At 42.5% G+C, this 20,638-nt stretch overlaps 1 protein-coding gene across 7 annotated transcripts in view; it reads right to left on the bottom strand.

Moving 5' to 3' along the window:
• Positions 1 to 4,228: 4,228 nt before the first annotated feature.
• INSC (INSC spindle orientation adaptor protein) overlaps positions 4,229 to 20,638 on the bottom strand; it is a 309,535-nt gene continuing 293,125 nt past the window's right edge. For all 7 annotated transcript variants that reach the window (XM_068260115.1, XM_068260117.1, XM_068260118.1 and 4 more), the window contains 4 exons: positions 11,215 to 11,281; positions 9,945 to 10,100; positions 7,556 to 7,632; positions 4,229 to 4,741 (listed from right to left, as the gene is read on the bottom strand). In XM_068260115.1, the coding sequence (XP_068116216.1) occupies positions 4,613 to 4,741; positions 7,556 to 7,632; positions 9,945 to 10,100; positions 11,215 to 11,281 (429 nt within the window). In that variant the 3' untranslated portion in view covers positions 4,229 to 4,612. The remainder of the gene's footprint in view (positions 4,742 to 7,555; positions 7,633 to 9,944; positions 10,101 to 11,214; positions 11,282 to 20,638) is intronic.

Raw genomic sequence — 20,638 nt, 5'->3', positions numbered from 1 at the left:
TCTACGGGATCAGTGAATAATGGCGCCCAGCGCCTATGCATAAAAATGGCGCCGCATTAAAAAGATACGCTTATCGCTATTTATCGTTAGTACTGCATAGTAATGGCGCACAGGGAAAAAAGAAGAAAAACGGCACACACTAACGTTATTTATCAATAGTGGCACACACTAACGTTATTTATCAATAGCGCCCTACATAAGCCAAACTGCAGACGTTATTTAACTGCAAAGCGGTGAATGGATTTAATGTAACACTGTCAAGGTTAGGGTTGGGCACCACTGGGGGGTCTTAGGATTAGGCACCACCAGGGGGGTCTTAGGGTTAGGCACCACCAAGGGGGTGGTTAGGGTTAGGTACAGGGAGGGTTCTGTGTGAGAGTAGGGTTAGGTATAGTTACAGTACAATATACACCACCAGGGGGTGGTTAGGGTTAGGCACCACCAGGGGGGTGGTTAGGGTTAGGCACCACCGGGGGGGGGTTAGGGGTTAGGGATAGGTACAGAGAGGGTTCTGTGTGTTAACGCTAAATAACAATAAGGCTTTAACGCTAAATAACAATAAGGCTTTAACGTTAAATAGCGATAAGCGGCAAACGGATTCGCGGCAACACTGTGCGCCATTATTCACAGGCGCCATTTTCAGATGGATGCGAAGTCTACATGACAGCTGATTGAATGCTAGTGGCTACAACCGTCTCCTATACCAGCAGGGTTCTAAACCTCTATGTGGAATAGCTACACCACATTCTATGTCTAATTGTGGGGGATAAGCCAAGACCTCCACACTAGAGGTTCTATACATTAACTTGTGAAACTTGTTAGGCACGATTTAAAGTTGTGCTTCCTTCACTGACTACTAGGTCCAATAATGTGGAGCTAAATACTCCTATATTTGTACTCAAAGGGCTGGTCAATAGTGACCCTGTGTTTGGCATTATTCAATGTGTCAGGTATCCCAGTGGCAAAATCTTTTCCGCCTGTGTTCCCAGCAAAACAGACTAGCCACAACCTTTACCAGATCCCCCTCCTCAGCTTGAACTCCTCATAAACTCATGTAGTGAGGTCTCTGCAGGGCTGGCCCTATCATGAATCAACCTGAGTCACATAATGCAGGGTGTCAGACTGTAGAGGGCAGCATCTGATATACAATGGTACAGACGATCTTTCTGACTCTACCTCCATCGCTCCTGCCTGACTTACAGTCCAACAGAACTCTCTTGTGGGTAGCAGTGGCGGCTCCAACTTAAAACTTTTGGGGTGGCACAATGGGGGCATGACAGCTGGGTGGTGGGGCCCATTTGGGTGATCAAAATCAATGTTTGAATGGCGAGCTTTAGATATTTTTTGCTTGACTCAGGTGATAAAAATTAAGGCCAACTAGCTCAGCAATGATAGTACCCAAATATAAATATCACAAACAGAACTCAGAGGCTTTTGAGATTGTCCAAATAATGGTGCTATTATGGGAGAAAAGTTACCTACAGATGTACTGTACTTAGCTAGCTCGCTGGCATGCTTTAATCCTTAAACACTATTTATGCTTGTTGTAGAGAGCTATAGAGCTATATAAAACTTAATTTTTAATCAATAATTATAACTTCAGGTACGGCCTATGTGGTTTACTCGATATGTGAGCCTATGTGGTTTACTCTATATGTGAGATAAGAGGTAGAAATATGTCAGAACACCCTATTAGGATTGATATAGCCTCAGTATTAGCATGATGTCTACCCCTTTAAATCACATAAAATTGAATGCGTTTTCAAACTCAACACTGCCCTCCATCTAGCCTGACATGTTTCACCCCAATAACTTCTGGGAGCTTCATCAGAGGACAATCAAAGTGCAGTAGTGCATAAGGTGCAAAACATCAAATTAAAATACATTCATATTATTAATGTAGCATAGCCTCCCGGCCATTTATACAAGCCAAATGTCTCACCTGTCTCACCTGTCCTGCTGTCTCTTATCTAGTGAGCAGGCTGTTCATGGCAGTGTCAGCAACTTCCTGTCCACGCTGAATCTGGCCCTGACTTCATAGGGTCAAAGGATAAAATGTATCAGTCATGTGTGCTTAATAAACTGCTCATTTTACCATTCTAAACATATGTCTAAGAAGGCACCCTATTACAATCATTGTTTGTATTGAGATGCATTTATAATGCCGTAGCTGCAAATAATAGATTCCTTTCCTCAATACCTTAAGTATACTTGCTAGCAAGCTGCTCATGTGTAGACAGATCACAGAGAAATCATTCCAGCCCCAAGCCTGTGTCTCACTACTCTGGAAGCAAGGGGAGGAGGAATAGGCAGGAGGGAGAGAAACACAGTGTGTGTAATTCCTTAGTAGCTAAGCATTGCTGGAGACTAGAGCTTGTATTTTACACACAGGAAGTTTTGAATCAGGATAATACCATTTATTGGCTAATTTAACCGGTTCAGCACCGCACTGCCGAAAATCTCATGCATCCGAGCAACGTTCACCTCCCATTCATTTGCCAATAACTTTATTGCTACTTATCACAATGAATTGATCTATATCTTGTTTTTTTCCACCACTAATTAGGCTTTCTTTGGGTAGTACATTTTGCTAAGAATTATTTTTTTCTAAATCCATTTTAACAGGAAGATTAAGAAAGAAATGAAAAAAATGCATAATTTATCAGTTTTTGGCCAGTATAGTTTGAAATAATTATATGCTACTGTAATTAAAACTCATGTATTTTATTTGTCCATCTGTCCCGGTTATTATACCGTTTAAATGATGTCCCTATCACAATTTATGGCGCCGATATTTTATTTAGAAATAAAGGTGCATTTTTTCAATTTGCGTCCATCACTACTTATAAGCTTATAATTTAAAATAATATAATAACATATTCTCTTGACATGCATATTTAAAAAGTTCAGACCCTTGGGTAACTATTTATGTTGATTTTTTTTTATTGTATTTTTTTCCCTTAATAATGTAATAATGTATGTGAGTAATTTTTGGTGTGGGAGGGAAACAGAAAATTTTAAATGTAAAAATAAGACAATTGTTTATTGAAAAATGTATGTGGGTGCAGTTTACTATTTGGCCACAAGATGGCCACAGTCAAAAAAGTCCTGGATGCGAACGATCTCGCATCCAGGAACTAAAAGAACAAAGAGAAGTTTCCTGGGGGGCAGAAATACCGCGCTCTCTCAATAGAAAGCATCGGTTTTTCTGTGGGGAAGTTAGATCGGTGAATGGGAATTATATTCCCATTCACTGATCGGGGGGCTAGCGGCGGGCGGCGGGAGCGCGCCCGATCGCGCACACCACGCGGCGGCAGCAGAGCCTATCTGGACAAACTTACTCGTCCAGATAGGCCGAACTGGTTAAAAGAAAAACTGGAAGCTTTCAGCTAGTAAGCATTCTTTAGACTCTATTCCTGTTGACTGACAATGTAAGAACATACAATCAGAAGGAAGTAGGGAGATTTTTTTGCAAATATAAGTGTCATCCAGATACGTTAATTACACGGAATCTTGAAAGGACTGAGATATTTATGGCAAATAGACCCTTGGTTTACTTAACGCCTACATAGACTCAGGCTGAGTCTGACATGGAGAGTTTTTTTTCTTACAAACCCTGATCTGTGTGGTTTCAGTAGTGAGAGCAGCTGGCTCCTCCCTCCTGATGTTCATGTTACTGCAGGAGACCGGAGGAGGAAGAACTGCTGCACCAGATACTTTAAACTTTTTATTGCAAAACCTAAAGATGTGTTTGATAACATTTAATATGCACCAAATATGGTGGCGTAGCGCTCTCACCCTGCATTGCTGGGTCCCAATTTCGAATCCCAGCCAGGGCAACATCTGCATGGAGTTTGTATGTTCTCCCTGTGTCTGTGAGGGTTTTCTCCGGGCACTTCAGATTCCTCCCACATACAAATAAGTTAATTGGCTTCTCTCTAACTTTGCCCTAGACTACACATGGCTATGGTAAGGATTAGATTGTAAGGCTCTCTGAGGACAGTCAGTGATAAGACTATATACTCTGTAAAGCACTGTCAGCTCTATATAAATACTTAATAATAATACAATACATTGCTAATAAATGCATTCTGAAAAATGTGTACCTGAACCTGGGCTGTAAGTCCTTGAGAGGAATCAGCTACAAAAAGCTGCTTAAAAAGATAGAAATAAAGGAATTTTAACTCAAAAACTTTACAACCCTGTATTGACCCGCAGTTACCTTTATTTGCAAAAGTCGTCATCTCCTTATATTATATATATATATATATATATTGTACAAATGTAATACAAACATTACATTTTTATCAAAATTATCTCTGGCTAAAAAAAAAAAAAGTCACAATAGAAAAGAGACAAATATGTTTCTGGTTATTTTCCCAACTGAATGCAAAATTCACATATCGCATTGTAAAAGCATCACAACAAATATTTTCCAGTATAAAAGCAATGATTTTGGGTCGTATAAAATATTGTAGACAATGCAAGTGGCACTTGTAACAGAAATATACCGTAGCTTTCTTATCAGCATTTGACCTTTTTAACGTTATATATATTAATGTTTAGCATAGACGGTTTCCAGGAGTGATGGGTGTTGGGCCCGCCCCCTCTGCTATACGAAACTCTCCTCCATATTGGAGCACAACAGGAAGGAATCCACTAATCGGGGCTTAACCAGCTGCTGTAAATCAGAATCTTCGAGCTCTTCGGGATGCGCCGCGGCCAATCTGCGCAGTGCGGCCTACAAGATAAAACAATACAATTACAATTTCTTTTAACAAGTAAAATGAAAGTCTATGGGGGAGTTCACACTATCTAACGGGCATCCATAGATACGTTACTGTGCGGCTCCTGTGGCGATCTGCAGCGGACTGGAAGTCATGTTAGTCTATGGTAACGCGCGTCTTTAAAAACCCGCCGCAGTTTTCAGCATCACGTATGCGCAGAAGTGTATTTTAACAATACGCTTCCGCCCACTTCATTGATTGGCCAACAGGAAGTGATTGTCACTTCCTGCTTGGCCGGATGCTAGACGGGGATTACCATGTACTAACACAGTAATCCCGGAAGGCCTGTTTTTGGCGGTGGGGTGGCCGCACTCCACCACACCGCCAATCTGCAGTATGAAGCAGGCCTGAAAGATTGTGTAAAACTGGACATATTTTAATATTCTTTTTTATTATTTTGGGTAATATTTAAAAGGTACCCGACCTAAAGCAAAGCTACCTGAGATAAGCACAGAGGTATGTTCATGCTGGATCCACATACCTTTGTGCTTTGCGCTGTCTGTTCCTCTCCTCCACACCCTAGTCTCTATAATTTAAAAAAATGTACTTTCAGGTAAAGTAAAATTTTAAGACAGGAAGAGGTAGACTTGCGGGCAATGTTTCCTCCTATCACCCTCCCATTACCTGCAAATTTTCTTCCTGTCTGAAAATGTTACTTTAGCAGGAAGTCAGCTTTTTCAAGTAGTAATTTCCTTAAGGGAAGCTCCAATGGTGCAGTATGTACTGTTCGATGGAAATATAAAATATTCAGATGAGTAGGTCCCCTCCAAGGCCACCACTATGTAGGCAGGTGAGGATGATAAACCAGGCCCCACTCAGGTAAAATTTTCACTCTCTGTAGTAGCAAAGGAAGATGGGGATTCACCCCTCCACCAAGGGTGGACAACTATAGCAACTGAGATCAGTGGTACAGAGGCACCAGATAGAGTAAGAGTAAAAACAAAATCATCTTTATTGATAAAGAACTACTTTTTGAATATCGACAGCCTGTGTCCGACTACCTGGGAGTTAAAAGTCCACCACTACGTCCCTTTTATTTGGTTTCCTTTTAAAGAATTTGTTTTTACTCTATCTGGTGCCTCTGTACCACCGATCTCAATTGCTCTACCTCTGTGCTTACCTTAGGAAGCTTTGCCTCAGGTCAGGTGTGCTTTCATTTTGTTTATTTATTTATTTATTTTACTGCACAATTGTGTAAAGCAATCAGAACACATAGACGTGGACAAGTTTTTCTTGACTTGTTTAACCACTTCAGGAATCAGCCTTTACCCCCCCTTAAAGGGAAGGTTCAAGCAAAAAAAAAAAAATGAGATTCACTTACCTGGGGCTTCTACCAGCCCCATGTAGCCATCCTGTGCCCTTGTAGTCACTCACTGCTGCTCCAGTCCCCCGCTGGCAGCTTTCTGACCTCGGAGGTCAGGGCCACATTGCATACATTTTTACGCATTCCAGCTAGTGCAGGAACAAAAATTTACGTGTTTCACCACTAACGCGTAAAAATGTATGTGTTAATGTTCCTGCACTAGCGGGAATGTGTAAAAATGTACGCAATTTGGCCCTGACCTCCGAGGTCAGAAAGCTGCCAGCGGGGGACTGGAGCAGCAGTGAGTGACTATGAGGGCACAGGATGGCTACATGGGGCTGGTAGAAGCCCCAGGTAAGTGAATCTCATTTTTTTTTTTTGCTTGGACCTTCCCTTTAAGGACCAGCGCTGATTTAGAAGATCTGTGCTGGGTGGGCTCTACAGCCCCCAGCACAGATCAAACAACAGGCAGAGCGACCAGATCGCCCCCCTTTTTTCCCCACTAGGGGGATGATGTGCTGGGGGGGTCTGATCGCTCCTGCCTGCCTGTGTGTTGCGGGGGGGGGGGCACCTCAAAGCCCCCTCACCGCAGGATTCCCCCTCTCCCTCTTCACCCTCCCTGCCCCGGAGATCGGAGGCTGCACAGGAACGGATCTGTCCTGTGCAGCCTCTAACAGGCTCCTGCCTGTCATGTGACAGCGATCCCCGGCCGCTGATTGGCCGGGGATCGCTGATCTAGTACAACGCTGCTACTGTTAGCAGCGTTGTAAAAATGTAAACAAAGCGGATTATTTCCGCTTGTGTTTACATTTAGCCTGCGAGCCGCGATCGGCGGCCCGCAGGCTATTCACGGAGCCCCCCGCCGTGAATTGACAGGAAGCAGCCGCTCACGCGAGCGGCTGTTTCCTGATTAATTAGCCTGCAGCCGCCGACGCAGATGTGCGTCGCTGGTCCTGCAGCTACCACTTTGCCGACGCGAGTTATGAGTGCACGGTCGGCAAGTGGTTAAAGGACAACTGAAGTGAGAAGAATGTGGAGACTGGCATTTTTATTTCCTTTTAAACAATACCAGATGCCGGGCAGCCCTGCTGATCTATTTGGCCGGATCACACGAGAAACAAGCATGCAGCTAATCTTGTCCGATCTGACAATAATGTCAGAAAAACCTGATATGCTGCATGTTGGCTCAGGGATATGGCTAAACGTATTAGAGGCAGAGGATCAGCAGGACAGCCTAGCAACTGGTATTGGAAATAAATATGGCAGCCTCCATATCTCTCTCGCTTCAAGTTGTCCTTTAAATTATCAGCACATATTACAAAAACACTAACTTCAAAGAAATATGAAGTTTATCCGCAATAAGCATCAGATCTCTTTAACAGAAAAACAATAAAAAAAATTATGATTAAGAAGCAATAAAATAATCGCAAATATTTCACCAACCGCGCTTCTAAGCTCAACCTACCAGGCAGGCGACCAGAACAGCGTCACTGCTGTACCTCTCCTCTGGGTGGCGACAGAGAGCGATAAGGCGGGGGATACCTGGAGGAGGCGGTAGAGGCAGTAAGATCAGATATATAAAATTATAAAATTCACTCTGTAGATCTCATTTACAGGGAAAAAATAATTATACGTCAAAATCATAAACCGTGCGTCTGGCAATTGTCAGTATTTGTAATCTTGTGAAAAATTTAAATTGAAACACAATTTCCAGGGATTTATGCAAATCTGCTCCCCCCTCCACCTGCAGAACTTAAATAGCTCACATTGGCGATGATGTATATAATAGACGGCAGCGTACATCAAATTTACAGGTACCTATGCTAGTTATGAAGCATGTTATGTGTCATGCACAGTATACAAGGTAACATGTGTTGTGCTATTTGCGCAATATGCAATAGATAACTGGCACAAGTAATAGTAAAACTGCTGTGTGCTGCCAGGCAGATAAATAATAGCTAAGTACCTTTTTTTCAGACCCTAAAGGATCAGCTCACTGGAGTGTTTCTCTTACAGTCCCCTCGTTCAAGCGCTGTCTCCCCAGTTCAAATCTCCAGCCACGGCAGGCTTCAGAGGTCTTCAGGAGCCAAAGTGCTCCCGAAGATGGGCGGTTCCATATTGAACGTGTGCGAGTGCGCAAGAGAGCCCGCTCACACATACACACTACTATGAAGCTGCCCATCTTCAGGAGCACTCAGGCTCTCGAAGCTACCAAAGCCTTCTGCGGCGGAAGAGTGCAGTCTCCAACGCATTGGCCGAAGACTGCTAATGTTGGAGACAGAGCTGGAACGAGGGGACCAGTAGAGAAATGGAAAGGCTCTTTAGGATCTAGAGCCTTCCCCCTCCTTAGCTAAGTATCTGTTTGTTTGTTTTTTTTAAATAGACTTAAAGGGGATCTTTCGCGAAAAAAGTAGGCAGTTAGAAAATGTGACAGATGACAGGTTTTGGGCCAGTCCATTAGATTCTCAGGGCTTTCTTTGTTTTCAACAGCATTTCCTGAACAGCAGTTTAACTGCCAAAATAGCAAGATACCAGCCGGCCTCCCTAATCACTTGCACACTATTATGTCCGTTAAATTTTGCAACTGTCGTTCAGGAAATGCTGTTGAAAACAAAGAAAGCCCTGAGAATCCCCCTTAAAAAGATGGACTGGCCCAAATCATGTCATCTGTCACATTTTTTAACTGCCTACTTTTTTCGCGAAACAACTCCTTTAAGGTTCACTTTAACAAGTGTTACATCACTGCAATAACCGACAGGTCTGCTGTCTAACTGTCAACTGCTGTCTAACCAACTGTCTGCAGAGAAACAGTGGCACTCATTCAATTCACTTTTTCCCCTGAGTTTTATCCTAGGAGATAATTTTTCATCTTCTGTTTAAAGTACATTTTCATCACTTTGCAATTGAAAAAGTACCAAAGAGCAGGTGACAAAGTACTGTCAAAATGATTCTGCAAATGTTCTTGCTTGCTGGTGGCTTCAAATACAGTTATTGATAACATGTGAAACTATCACCCAGGAGACAACGTAGGAGAGAAGGTGAATGGGTCTAATGGCTTTTAAGTATCTTGTCAGGTGGAACATACCAAATGAAGAGGGTGATCCCTGCTTCCGGCAGTAGCCTTGTTGACAGATGAGAAGCATCCAGATATGGAAACATGTACCGTAATTTCTGAGCATTTCATTTACCTGGGCTACGGTATGTCAAGGAGCTTATCCAGATACTATTACATGAATGACCATAGAGGGGGCAGAATGTTACCGTTTTTATTATCATGATCTCCTGTGCCAGAAGGGTAAAACTTCACTGCTGTTACAATTACAGTATTACAAAAACTTATTTCAACAGACTACCCAAGCAGCTTGGGGTGACCCAAAACCACTAGGAAAGTATAAGGGGACCAAAAGCTCTTTTGGTCCCTTATGCTTTCCTAGTGGTTTTGGGTCACCCGGAGTTGCTTAGGTACTCCGTTGTACTGGTCCGAGCCATATCCCATAGAGCCAAATATAACCCTGCCATGCACTGAGGAGGACCAACAGTCCGAAAGAGACTGTCTGCATATTGGGTTGGTGTGGCTCTGTACATTTTATTAGATATAGGCTTGCTACACACCACCAGCAGTTCTGGATGTAATCCTGGCTTCAGGGGCATAAAGAGATAATTTGTATATTCATTAGTGGTGCATTGTGGGTAACCACAGTTGCACACTTAAATCTGAATTATCGCAAATACCTTCTGTTTTAAGAAGGAAAACTACACTAAAAACCTATTTGTGACAGTTCCTCTTAAAAATATACTGTTAAACAATGAGTAACAACAATAATGTAGGATGACCTGTAGTGATTTGTACGTACAGTTGTGCTTTGTGGCGTCCTGCGCAATGTCTGGATGGCGGCACAGCCGCGCTAACGTGACAGCAGATTTTTGGAGGACGCGTTCGCAGGCCGAGACTTCCGCTAAACTCCCGCTGAGAGGCTTCTCTGACAGCATCTGCACGAGGACTTCCACCCCTAGGGGGCGCAATCACATGATCAGCACAAGCAGAGAGGTTCATACCATCAGTATACATTCACTTAATCTCAGCTCCCATCCATCTCTTTTTTTTAAGGAAAAGTCCCTGGTGTGATTCAGACACTACTGCAGCCAAGTAGATCAGCAGGGCTGCCAGGCAACTGGTATTGTTTAAAAGGAAATAAATATGTCAGCCTCCATATTCTTCTCACTTCAGTTGTTCTTTAAAGTGGATCTAAACTTAAAACTTCCTCTCTGCTCTAAATGGTAGGCAATAGCGTAATCACCTTTAAAGAAAAACAATTCTTTGTTACAACTTTCAAAAACCCTGCAGTTTACTTCCTAAAATTCCTGGGAGCACAGAAAGGGTTAACTTACAGTGTTTACATATTAGTACAGAGCAATGTCACACCTCTGCACAGTTCAGACACAGCTGACAGCCCTGATTTACATTTGCTGGTTACTTGCTGATAAGTCCTAATTACACAGTCTGCTGTACAAGAGTTTAGATCTGCTTTAAATCCATCTCTACTGGAAGCCAGTTAACTTGTTAGCAATCCAGAGAAATCGACCAGCCATTGTCAGTTAAAGCCTCATACACACGGTACAATTTTCCATCACATCGACCGGTGATCTGATAAGAAATTGCATTGTGTGTAGACGTCCAAATTGATTTCCAATCGATTTTGCGTTGATAAGTACCCAAAATCGATCGCAATCTAATAGATCCGTCGATCTGATGGAAAATTGTACCTTGTGTACCTAGCTTAATATAGTTTCATATTAATACATGCAGTGGATCTAATTCAATTTTTTTTGTTTTGTTATAAAATTTAGACTGCCTTTCCTCACTCTGCTCCTGGAGTGTTGTCAGTAACCATGATCTAGCCCACCCACCTTACAGGTTTGGATATCCCTGCCCATGGATCCTCCTATCCTAATATTCAATTATTTATCACCTAAATAAAAACTCTAGCAGGGGAGAGCTCTGCGAGATAAAACAATCTGTTAATGTCTCTAGATTCAAGGAGTGGGATATCAGTGCAGAGTAATATTACCTCTAAATTCTACATCATTAACTCAGCAAAAAGTAACGTGTTTGAGAATATTTACCATTTTCCTGGAGAATTTCTGAGGCACACTGATCCAGAATTGACAGATTGGCTAAAATGGTGACGATCTGAAAGATTTACAAAAACACAAATGTATCAGAGAATTTGTCATTGTGCTGAGTGCTTCATGGAAGTAACTGCTGACCTTGTATTTGTTACGGCCAAAGCCAGAAGTCGGCCAAAGCAGGAACGGCCAGCATATCTCAAAATGGCCAATTTAGTGGTAACGTTGTAGCCAAAGTCCAACATTGGCCGACTAATGTGCAAAATGGCTTTTCTGTCATTTCACTATTTGCCTGGTGTTGTGTCACTTTCTTGGACATAACAGAATCTGGAGAGGTGGGAAGGTTAGTCTTAGGCACAGAAGAGGAGATGTTAATGTTAGGCAAAGGAGAGGGGTGACTAGTATTTGGAAGAGGAAAGGGGGAGGTTAGTGTTAGGCACAGAATAGGAGTGATTAGTGTTAGGCAGAAGGGAGGTTAGTGTTAGGCAGAGTAGAGGGGAGGTTGATTTTAAGCAGAGGAGAGGGGAGGTTAGTGTTAGGCAGAGGAGCGGGGAGGTTAGTGCTAGGAAGAGGAGGGGGGAGGTTAGTGTTAGGCAGAGGAGCGGGGAGGTCAGTGTTAGGCAGAGGAGTGGGGAGGTTAGTGTTAGGCAGAGGAGCGGGGAGGTCAGTGTTAGGCAGAGGAGTGGGGAGGTCAGTGTTAAGCAGAGGAGAGGGGAGGTTAGTGTTAGGCAGAGGGGCGGGGAGGTTAGTGCTAGGCAGAGGAGAGGTGAAGTCAGTGTTAGAAATTAGTGTTAGGCATATGATATATTCGTGTTAGGCAGAAAAGGGGGGTTAGTGTTAGACAAAGGAAAGGTTAGTGTTAGGCATCGGAGAGGGGAGGCCAGTGTTAGGCAGGGAAACAAGGAGGTCAGTGTTAAGCACTAGGGATAGTAATGCTTAGGAGAACTCATGGCGAAGCATGTGATCAGCTGATAGATTTGTAAGGTTCTGATTTGCTGTGATGATGACTTCCTGACTTAATGCAGGCTCATGACCAGTAAATCAAAGCCTTACAAATCAATCAGCTGATCAAACTGATCACATGCTTCTCCATGAGTTCTTCTAAGGGCCTGAGCTCACTGGCGCAGTTGTTTCCGCTTCTGTCCGCTTTTCAGCATCTCTAATATTGATTTTTAACTGAAAAGCGTACACAACTGCATCAGTGGGCTCAGGCCCTAAGCGTTGCCATCCCTATTATGTACTAGAGAGGTGAATGTTATTGTTAGGCATAGGCCTGCATGTCACGCATTCAGAATTTTTTAGTCACCTCACCAGCCAAGGTACAATGTATTCTCTTACATCTGATGTTGGCCACTTGCCACTTTGGCTTTGGCCATAACATAAACAAACCTATAATCGATAACATTAAAAATGGATGTGTTCCTGTAATGCTGTAAATATAGATACCAGATTCTAGATCTTCTAGTAAATAAAAGCTTAGTCTCCTTTTATGAATATCCTGGACAGATAACATCCCTGTAACTTTTCACACAGTTTGTGACCTATTTTACAAAAGGCGTTTTCAGCACACCTGGCCTGCATTCTTATGGAAGAAAGAATATCTCGCGATCTGAAAAAAAATTCTGATCATGGATTCCCGAAGGTACAAAAGTTGCACAAATGACCCACCATGACATAACGGGAATTCACAATGGGACTGATGGCCAATGCTAAGCACCGTGTGATAGCTACAGATCCCAGATAACTACTGCTTTTAAGCATTTTTTATGGAAAATGTCCATAAAACATTCTTGCAAGTTTTGAAACTAAAGTATTCACTCTCTAAATTGAACAGGTTGGTACAAAAGTAGTTTAGGGCGTCTGCTATGTGTTTTGGGTTAGAATGTAAAACTCCTGTCGGATGCTGGAGTTTTCTGATGGTCTGTGCAATACGGCTGCCTGTGATTTTCAAGGCCATTAATTTCACCGCTTTGTTTGAGTCTGAGTCATGTTGTAACTTTAATTGGCAGGCCTATTTGTCATATTTACATTCTAGTAAAGGCTTGAGGGCAAGTCGTAGATCTCCATCATTTTCAATCACATGCAAGGGATGAGGAACGCAAATACTAATTGAACTGAACAGTTCATTTTATAACATTTAAACCATAATTTGTAGATTATTCTGCAATTGTTTTAAAGCAAACCTGAAGCAAAAAAAAAAAAAAAGTATGATATAATGAACTGTATGCATAGTACATAATAGTATAATGAATAGAACGTTAGTAGCAAAGAAGAAGTATCATATTTATTATTTTCAGTTACAGTGGAATGCGAAAGTTTGGGCAACCTTGTTAAACGTCATGATTTTCCTGTATAAATCGTTGGTTGTTACGATAAAAAATGTCAGTTAAATATATCACATAGGAGACACACATAGTGATATTTGAGATTTGAAATGAAGTTTATTGGATTTACAGAAAGTGCGCAATAATTGTTCAAATAATACTAGGCAGGTGCATAAATTTGGACACTGTTGTCATTTTATTGATTCCAAAACCTTTAGAACTAATTATTGGAACTCAAATTGGCTTGGTAAGCCCAGTGACCCCTGACCTACATACACAGGTGAATTCAACTGTGACAAAGAGCATTTAAGGGGGTTCAATTGTAAGTTTCCTCCCCCTCTTTTAATTTTCTCTGAAGAGTAGCAACATGGGGGTCTCAAAACAACCCGCAATTGACCTGATGACAAAGATTGTTCACCATCATGGTTTAGGGGAAGGATACAGAAAGCTGTCTCAGAGATCTCAGCTGTCTGTTTCCACAGTTAGGAACATATTGAGGAAATGGAAGACCACAGGCTCAGTTCAAGTTAAGGCTCGAAGTGGCAGACCAAGAAAAATCTCAGACAGAAGTCACGAATGGTGAGAACAGTCAGAGTCAACCCACAGACCAGCACCAAAGGCATACAGCATCATCTTGCTGCAGATAGTCACTGTGCATCGTTCAACCATTCGGCGCACTTTACACAAGGAGATGCTGTATGTAAGAGTAATGCAGAAGAAGCTTTTTCTCTGCCCACAGCACAAGCAGAGCTGCTTGAGATATGCTAAAGCACATTTGGACAAGCCAGCTTCATTTTGGAATAAGGTGCTGCGGACTGATGAAACTAAAATTGAGTTATTTGGGCATAACAAGGGGCGTTATGCATTGAGGAAGAACACAGCATTCCAAGAAAAACACCTGCTACCTACAGTAAAATATGGTGGTGGTTCCATCATGCTGTGGGGCTGTGTAGCCAGTGCAGGGACTTGAAATCTTGTCAAAGTTGAAGGACGCATTGATTCCACACAGTATCAGCAGATTCTGGAGACCAATGTCCAGGTATCAGTGACATAGTTCAAGTTGCGCCAGGGCTGGATCATTCAACAAGACAGCAACCCTAAACACTGCTCAAAATCTACTAAGGCACTCATGCAGAGGAACAAGTACAACGTCCTGGAATGGCCATCTCAGTCCCCAGACCTGAATATAATAGAAAATCTGTGGTGTGAGTTAAAGAGAGCTGTCCATGCTCAGAAGCCATCAAACCTGAATGAACTAGAGAGGTTTTGTAAAGAGGAATAGTCCAAAATACCTTCAACCAGAATCCAGACTCTCATTGGAACCTACAGGAAGCGTTTAGAGGCTGTAATTTCTGCAAAAGGAGGATTTACTAAATATTGATTTAATTTCTTTTTATGCACCTGCCTAATTTTGTTTAAACAATTATTGCACGCTTTCTGTAAATCCAATAAACTTAATTTCACTTCTCAAATATCGCTGTGTCTCCTATATGATATGTAATGATCTGCTCAGCTGCCTGTGCAGGCAGCTTTTTGACCACTGTTCAGGTCTGCATTCTGCAGTTCTCTTTAAGAGAGACCTTTTGTCAGTTCTGCAGCTTGCTGCTAAGGAATTTGCATACATTCGTTATGCAAATCCCCTACCTGCCTCCTGTGATGACTGGCAGTATAAAGGTGGGGATTACCCACAGTCCTTTGCTGGTCATTCCTTCAGGGTTTGTAGTAAACACTCCTAGAGAGTGTCAGCCATGCTACTTCTTGTTGAAGTTATCTTAGAGTAATTCCTGGAAAACTGCACTAGGCAGGTTTCCTTAGTGCAGTTAGGATTGCTTATCTGTTTGTTTGTTCTGTTGCGATTGTCCTGTCCCAGCGGTGGTCGACACGAAATCGTTCTGATCTCTGTTCTTGGAGTATAGCTGGTGCAGCGGTTGCTACCAGCTATCTCTTCTGATCTGTCTCACTTGGATCGCACTAGCATCTTGCGCTAGCGCTGTGGATCCTTCTGTTCTGTCTCCTTGGATCGCGCTAGCCACTTTCACTAGTGCTGTGGAGCCTTCTGTTCTGTCTACCTGGATCGCACTCGCCTTGAGCTTGTGCTGTGGATCTTCCTGGATCGCACTAACCGCTAGCGGTAGCGGCTGTGGATCTTTCTGATCTGTGTTTCTGCTTGGATCACACTTGCTCTGGCGGAAGAGTGGTGGATCCTTTCTGCCTAGTTCCTGTTTCACGTTTGTCTGTCTTGTCTGATACGAACGCTTGCTGTAGGCTCGGTGAGGTGACCGTTAAGCAAGCGCTCGCGTTCTCTGTTTCGTGTTTGTCTGTCTTTGGTTAGTTAGGTGTGCTTGTCTCTGTTGTGCGTAACACACGGAGACCGCGCACGAAAGCGTGCACTGTTGCGAATGAGTGCGGTGTTCGCGTTCAGCTAGCGTTTGTTATTTTCCTTATCTTTCTCTTAGTATGATTTGCTGTGCCTTTGCTACCCTGGTGCTCTGTCCTGCTCAGTCTTGTGTTGCTATTGGCAATCGCCATTCTTGCGATTGCGTTTCCTACTTCGTTTCCGCCGTTGTGTGTTCGCCGTTGCTGGGTGGCGACTAGTTTGGTGGGCACACATTGGTTCTGTCCCTTTGCTCTGTTCCCTGTGGGCTATCCAGCCCTGCCTGATTGTACCTTGTCCTGGATCTGTACAATTCCCACTTGGCATCTGTGGCTGTGCAGCGGCTGTGTTCGCCTGCACTCCACAGCGCCATCTGCCGGTGGGAATTGCCCTCTGCGGGTGCATAGCACCTAGCCTGGGTGTCCTCAATTATACGCTTGTGGAGGAAATCCACCACGTCAGCGCACGTCTGGTGCGCTGACCACGGAGACGATTCCACATTCGTTACATGATATATTTAACTGACATTTTTTTATCATAACAACCAACGATTTATACAGGAAAATCATGACGATTAACTAGGTTGCCCAAACTTTCACATTCCACTGTATATAGCTTTTTTTTTTATAACATTGCATCATTCTGTCACATTTGCAGTTTTAAAATCACACTCAGCATTTTAAGCTATTAAACAAAGCAGAAATGACGACCCTTTGAACTTTCCTGCATTAAAACCTTATGTCAAGCTATATTTTGCTGTTTCTTGGCTGTTTAATTGCTTCAGAAAACAAACAGGACTGTTTTTGACACAAATTGGGTCGAATAGCTCAGAGAAGCTCTTTTGCATAGATAACAACTTAAGTTTTTTTAACTACTGGAAACCAATATGAGACTATTTTCTTTGCTTATAATGTTCTATTTCCTAACTGTACTATGCATACAAATTATTATTTCATACGTTTTTTTCCGCTTCAGGTTTGCATTGAAGGAGATAGTCTGATTGCATTAGATTCTATACATATCAAATGTAATCTGTATGTATGATTCCAGTCAGGTACAGCTCCAAATATTTGAACATTTTTTTTTCCAAACCCAGGGCCGGCTGCATTCCTTCAAAATACATTATCACTGCAGGTGCTGCATGCACAGCCACTATTTCACTTTCAGCGACCCCACTAATGTCTGATGTGACCCAGGTTTGCATTCTTTCATAAATCCAGGCCAGCAAGCTGAAGAAAAAGAAGTGTGTGCTCTGACCAAGTTCACCTGAATAAATACTGGCTGCCTAATAGCATTTGCTAAAAGCATCTGCTTGCCAGAATATGCAGCACACACTTCCTTTTCTTCAGCATGCAATAAATCCAGGCCAGATTTGCAAGATTGCTTCTGTTCCGGTGGCTGCATGGTGTAATGGTGAATGGCTCTGCCTCTGACACGGGAGACCTGGGTTTGAATATCGGCTCTTCCTGTTCAGTAAGCCAGCACCTATTCAGTAGGAGACCTTGGGAAAGTCTCCCTAATGCTGGGAATACACGTTTCGTTTTTGCCTTCGTTTAAACCTTCGTTTCGATTGTGCCTTTTGTCCTTTTCGATCCCGAAATAATCGATCGTACGGTTAATATCACCACCTACGGTTTCGGTTTTTTTTTCCGATTCTGATGGTTTCGTTTTTTCCAATGATCGAAGGCTGCAAAGAAACGAAACGTAGTACAGGGACGGACGGCATAAACGAATATATAATCGATCTGAACAGCCATCAAGCCTACCAATGGCTCAATTAGATGGATAAAGAGAGATAATATCAAACATGTTCGATCACTAGTCGTTCGTTTTTGGGGTCTATTAATCGAAACTATAATGAGATTATGACTATTTTCACATACGTTTTCAACACTCGATTCGTTTACCAAACGAATCGAAGGCTAAAACGAAGGCAAAAACGAAACGTGTATTCCCAGCATAACACTGCTACTGCCTATAGAGCGCGTCCTAGTGGCTGCAGCTCTGGCGCTTTGAGTCCGCCAGGAGAAAAGCGCAATATAAATAAGTGTTTGTTTGTTTGTTCTCTTATGTTCTCAAATGCAGGCCTAATTGGTTTATTGATGCTTTTTAGTGCAGACTGCTTCAATATATATGTCAGTACATAAAACAGCTCTAAAGCCCCATCTACACGATACGATTCTTTATACGATTCAATTACGATTCTATTTACGATCCGATTAAATCCAACATGTCCGATTGGGATTCGATTCGATTCAATTCGATTTGCCATTGTTTTGCAATGGCAAGTAGAATTTAATTGAATCGAATCCTGATTGGACATGTCAGATTTAATCGGATCGTAAATAAAATCGTAATTGAATCGTACAAAGAATCGTAACGTGTAGATTGGGCTTAATGCTGGTAATACACGGCTCGATTCTGAGCCATTTAGATGGCTCGATAGATAATTTCCGACATGTCCGATCTCCCGCCCGATCGTTTCGCAGCTCTATTCCGCATTGAGGACAATGCAAAAAGTCAAGGAAAACGACCGGAAAATAAGTGAATCGCCTGCGGAATCTAGCGGGGAATCGATCGAGCGGGAGAATCGAGTGGCAAAATCGAGCAGTGTAATCCCAGCATAATATACTGGATTTTACTAGGGTTTTTGGTATTGCTTGCTCCTCATCAATAAAGCATTAGCAACTGTTTAGTCAGCTGTGGATTCCAGAGGTACTGCCCCTGACTGTGAAGCATGAGGTCAGGAGTTTGAATCCTGGGTCAGAAAAAACAACAACTGATTTTCAAAGTCAAGAACAAAGGTGTAACTGCTGGCGAAAGGTGCCATCCCTGCAATTGCAAGGGGGGGGGGGGAACCCAGGCTGTAGAGGAGCCCATTTACTTAACCTCTCTACCTCTAATACACCCTCGCCCCACCACAGCAGATGTTGTTGTGGTCCCCCTTTTTGGCACTAGTCTAGTTGAGGGAACCCACAGCCACTTCCTGCTCAAGGCAATTTGTCGCGACCACTGAGTTGTAAGAACTATTGACGATGCCACCATCCAAATAGTTTTAGTAAAGTTGCGCAAGCGGAGGTGGTGTAAAAGCCTTAAGAGGGAGAGACTATTTACAGTATGAAAAAGAGCATCAGATGCAAGAATACATCATTTTCAAAATTTGCAGAGAACAAGATGGCTGCCCCTTGGACACAAAATAAAAGTGATCTCCAGCTCTGGTCAGCTAGTTGAGATGACCGTGTGTGCTAGTAAAACAATGTTATTTAGGTATGTACTTCAAGGCTTATTTAGGTAACTTTGTCACATAGAACCTGATACCCTTCAAAAGGTCACATGAGGGATCTCATCTCCTGAGATTGGCTCCTGCATAGAGCTGAAAAGGAACCCAAAGTAAGAGACAAAGGGAGGCTGCCATATTTATTTCCTTTTAAACAACAGCAGTTGCCTGGCAGCCCTGCTAATCTTTCTGGTCGGCAGAGTCTGAATCATACACCTGAAACAAGCATGCATCTAATCTTGTCAGACTTGAGTCAGATCACCTGATCTAAATGCTTGTTTAGGGGTTGTGGCTGAATGTATTAGGCCGCTTACACACTAACAACTCATGTTGTCCCTCGGGACCTGATCCCCTTGGGCGACATTGCTGGGCTGCACAAGCGTGTCAGCTGTGCTGCTATGCGAGGGGGCGATGAAGGGACAATGAGCAGCGTATGCATGATGTGCAGGGGAGTGGCGTGAACAATGGGATCGGTAGGAGATCTTTGTCCCTGCGCTTAAGTAAATCCGCCCGGCAGATCCCTTGCAGGTTGGGAGTCGTGGGTAGTGAGGTGCCGTACACACGACTGATTATCGGCTGAGGTGGTCGTTATAGCCTGCCTCGGCCGACTTAAGTCCGGTGTTTGTACAGGCCTTTAGAAGCAGATATTCAGCAGGACAGCCAGGCAATTTGCATTGTTCTAAAGGAAATGAATATGGCAGTCTCCATATGTCTCTCACTTTGGTTTCCCTTTAAATCCAGCAGTAGTAAGCTGGCTAATTCTGAAATGCGAGCATCTCTACAGACAGCAGATGGGAGATACAAGTGACTTTTTTTTTTTGTAACAGCTAGATAACTTTTTTTTAATGAGTGTAAATTACATTTTTAATTATGGGGCTCTGATGTTCTCAATGGAATTGCCCAGAGTCTTCTTTAATAATTCATTAAAGCCAACAACACTAAACAAAATGAGGACGTGACTAGATGAAGGCATTGTTTATATCAAAACCCAATTAAATAGAATAGACACCTTTTTTGAAGGTTTTCACTGTTGCTGGTGACTAAATTTAAGTAAAGCTTCCTAAAGGTGGCCACACAGGATACAATAAAAAGATTTGATTTTACAGCAATGTCATTAAAACAAATATGACACAAAAATCTAAAGTTTTTATTTATTTATTTTCCTTTGAGTGAGAAATCTGATCTAATTTCCTGTTTTTATCGATATAAGTTGATTCTAGAGTATCTGATTTTTTTTTTAATCATTTTTTTCAGAACATTAAATGGTGTAAAACAGATTGTCAATTTATTAATGTATTGACCCAAGCCATTTTTGAATCAATCTTTTTCATAAACATAAACACATGTATAATACACTGGTCAGATTTTTCAAATGTCACAATCAATCACAAAAATTGATTGCAATTCTCAAATTGAAAAGAGACATAAAGTATTGTGTGTGGCCAC

This window comes from Hyperolius riggenbachi, chromosome 11 (genome assembly GCF_040937935.1).
Source record: "Hyperolius riggenbachi isolate aHypRig1 chromosome 11, aHypRig1.pri, whole genome shotgun sequence".
In the NCBI taxonomy this organism is placed as follows: domain Eukaryota; kingdom Metazoa; phylum Chordata; class Amphibia; order Anura; family Hyperoliidae; genus Hyperolius; species Hyperolius riggenbachi.
The sequence above is the reverse complement of the archived record's forward strand: the minus strand, read 5'-3'. Positions and strand labels throughout refer to the sequence as shown.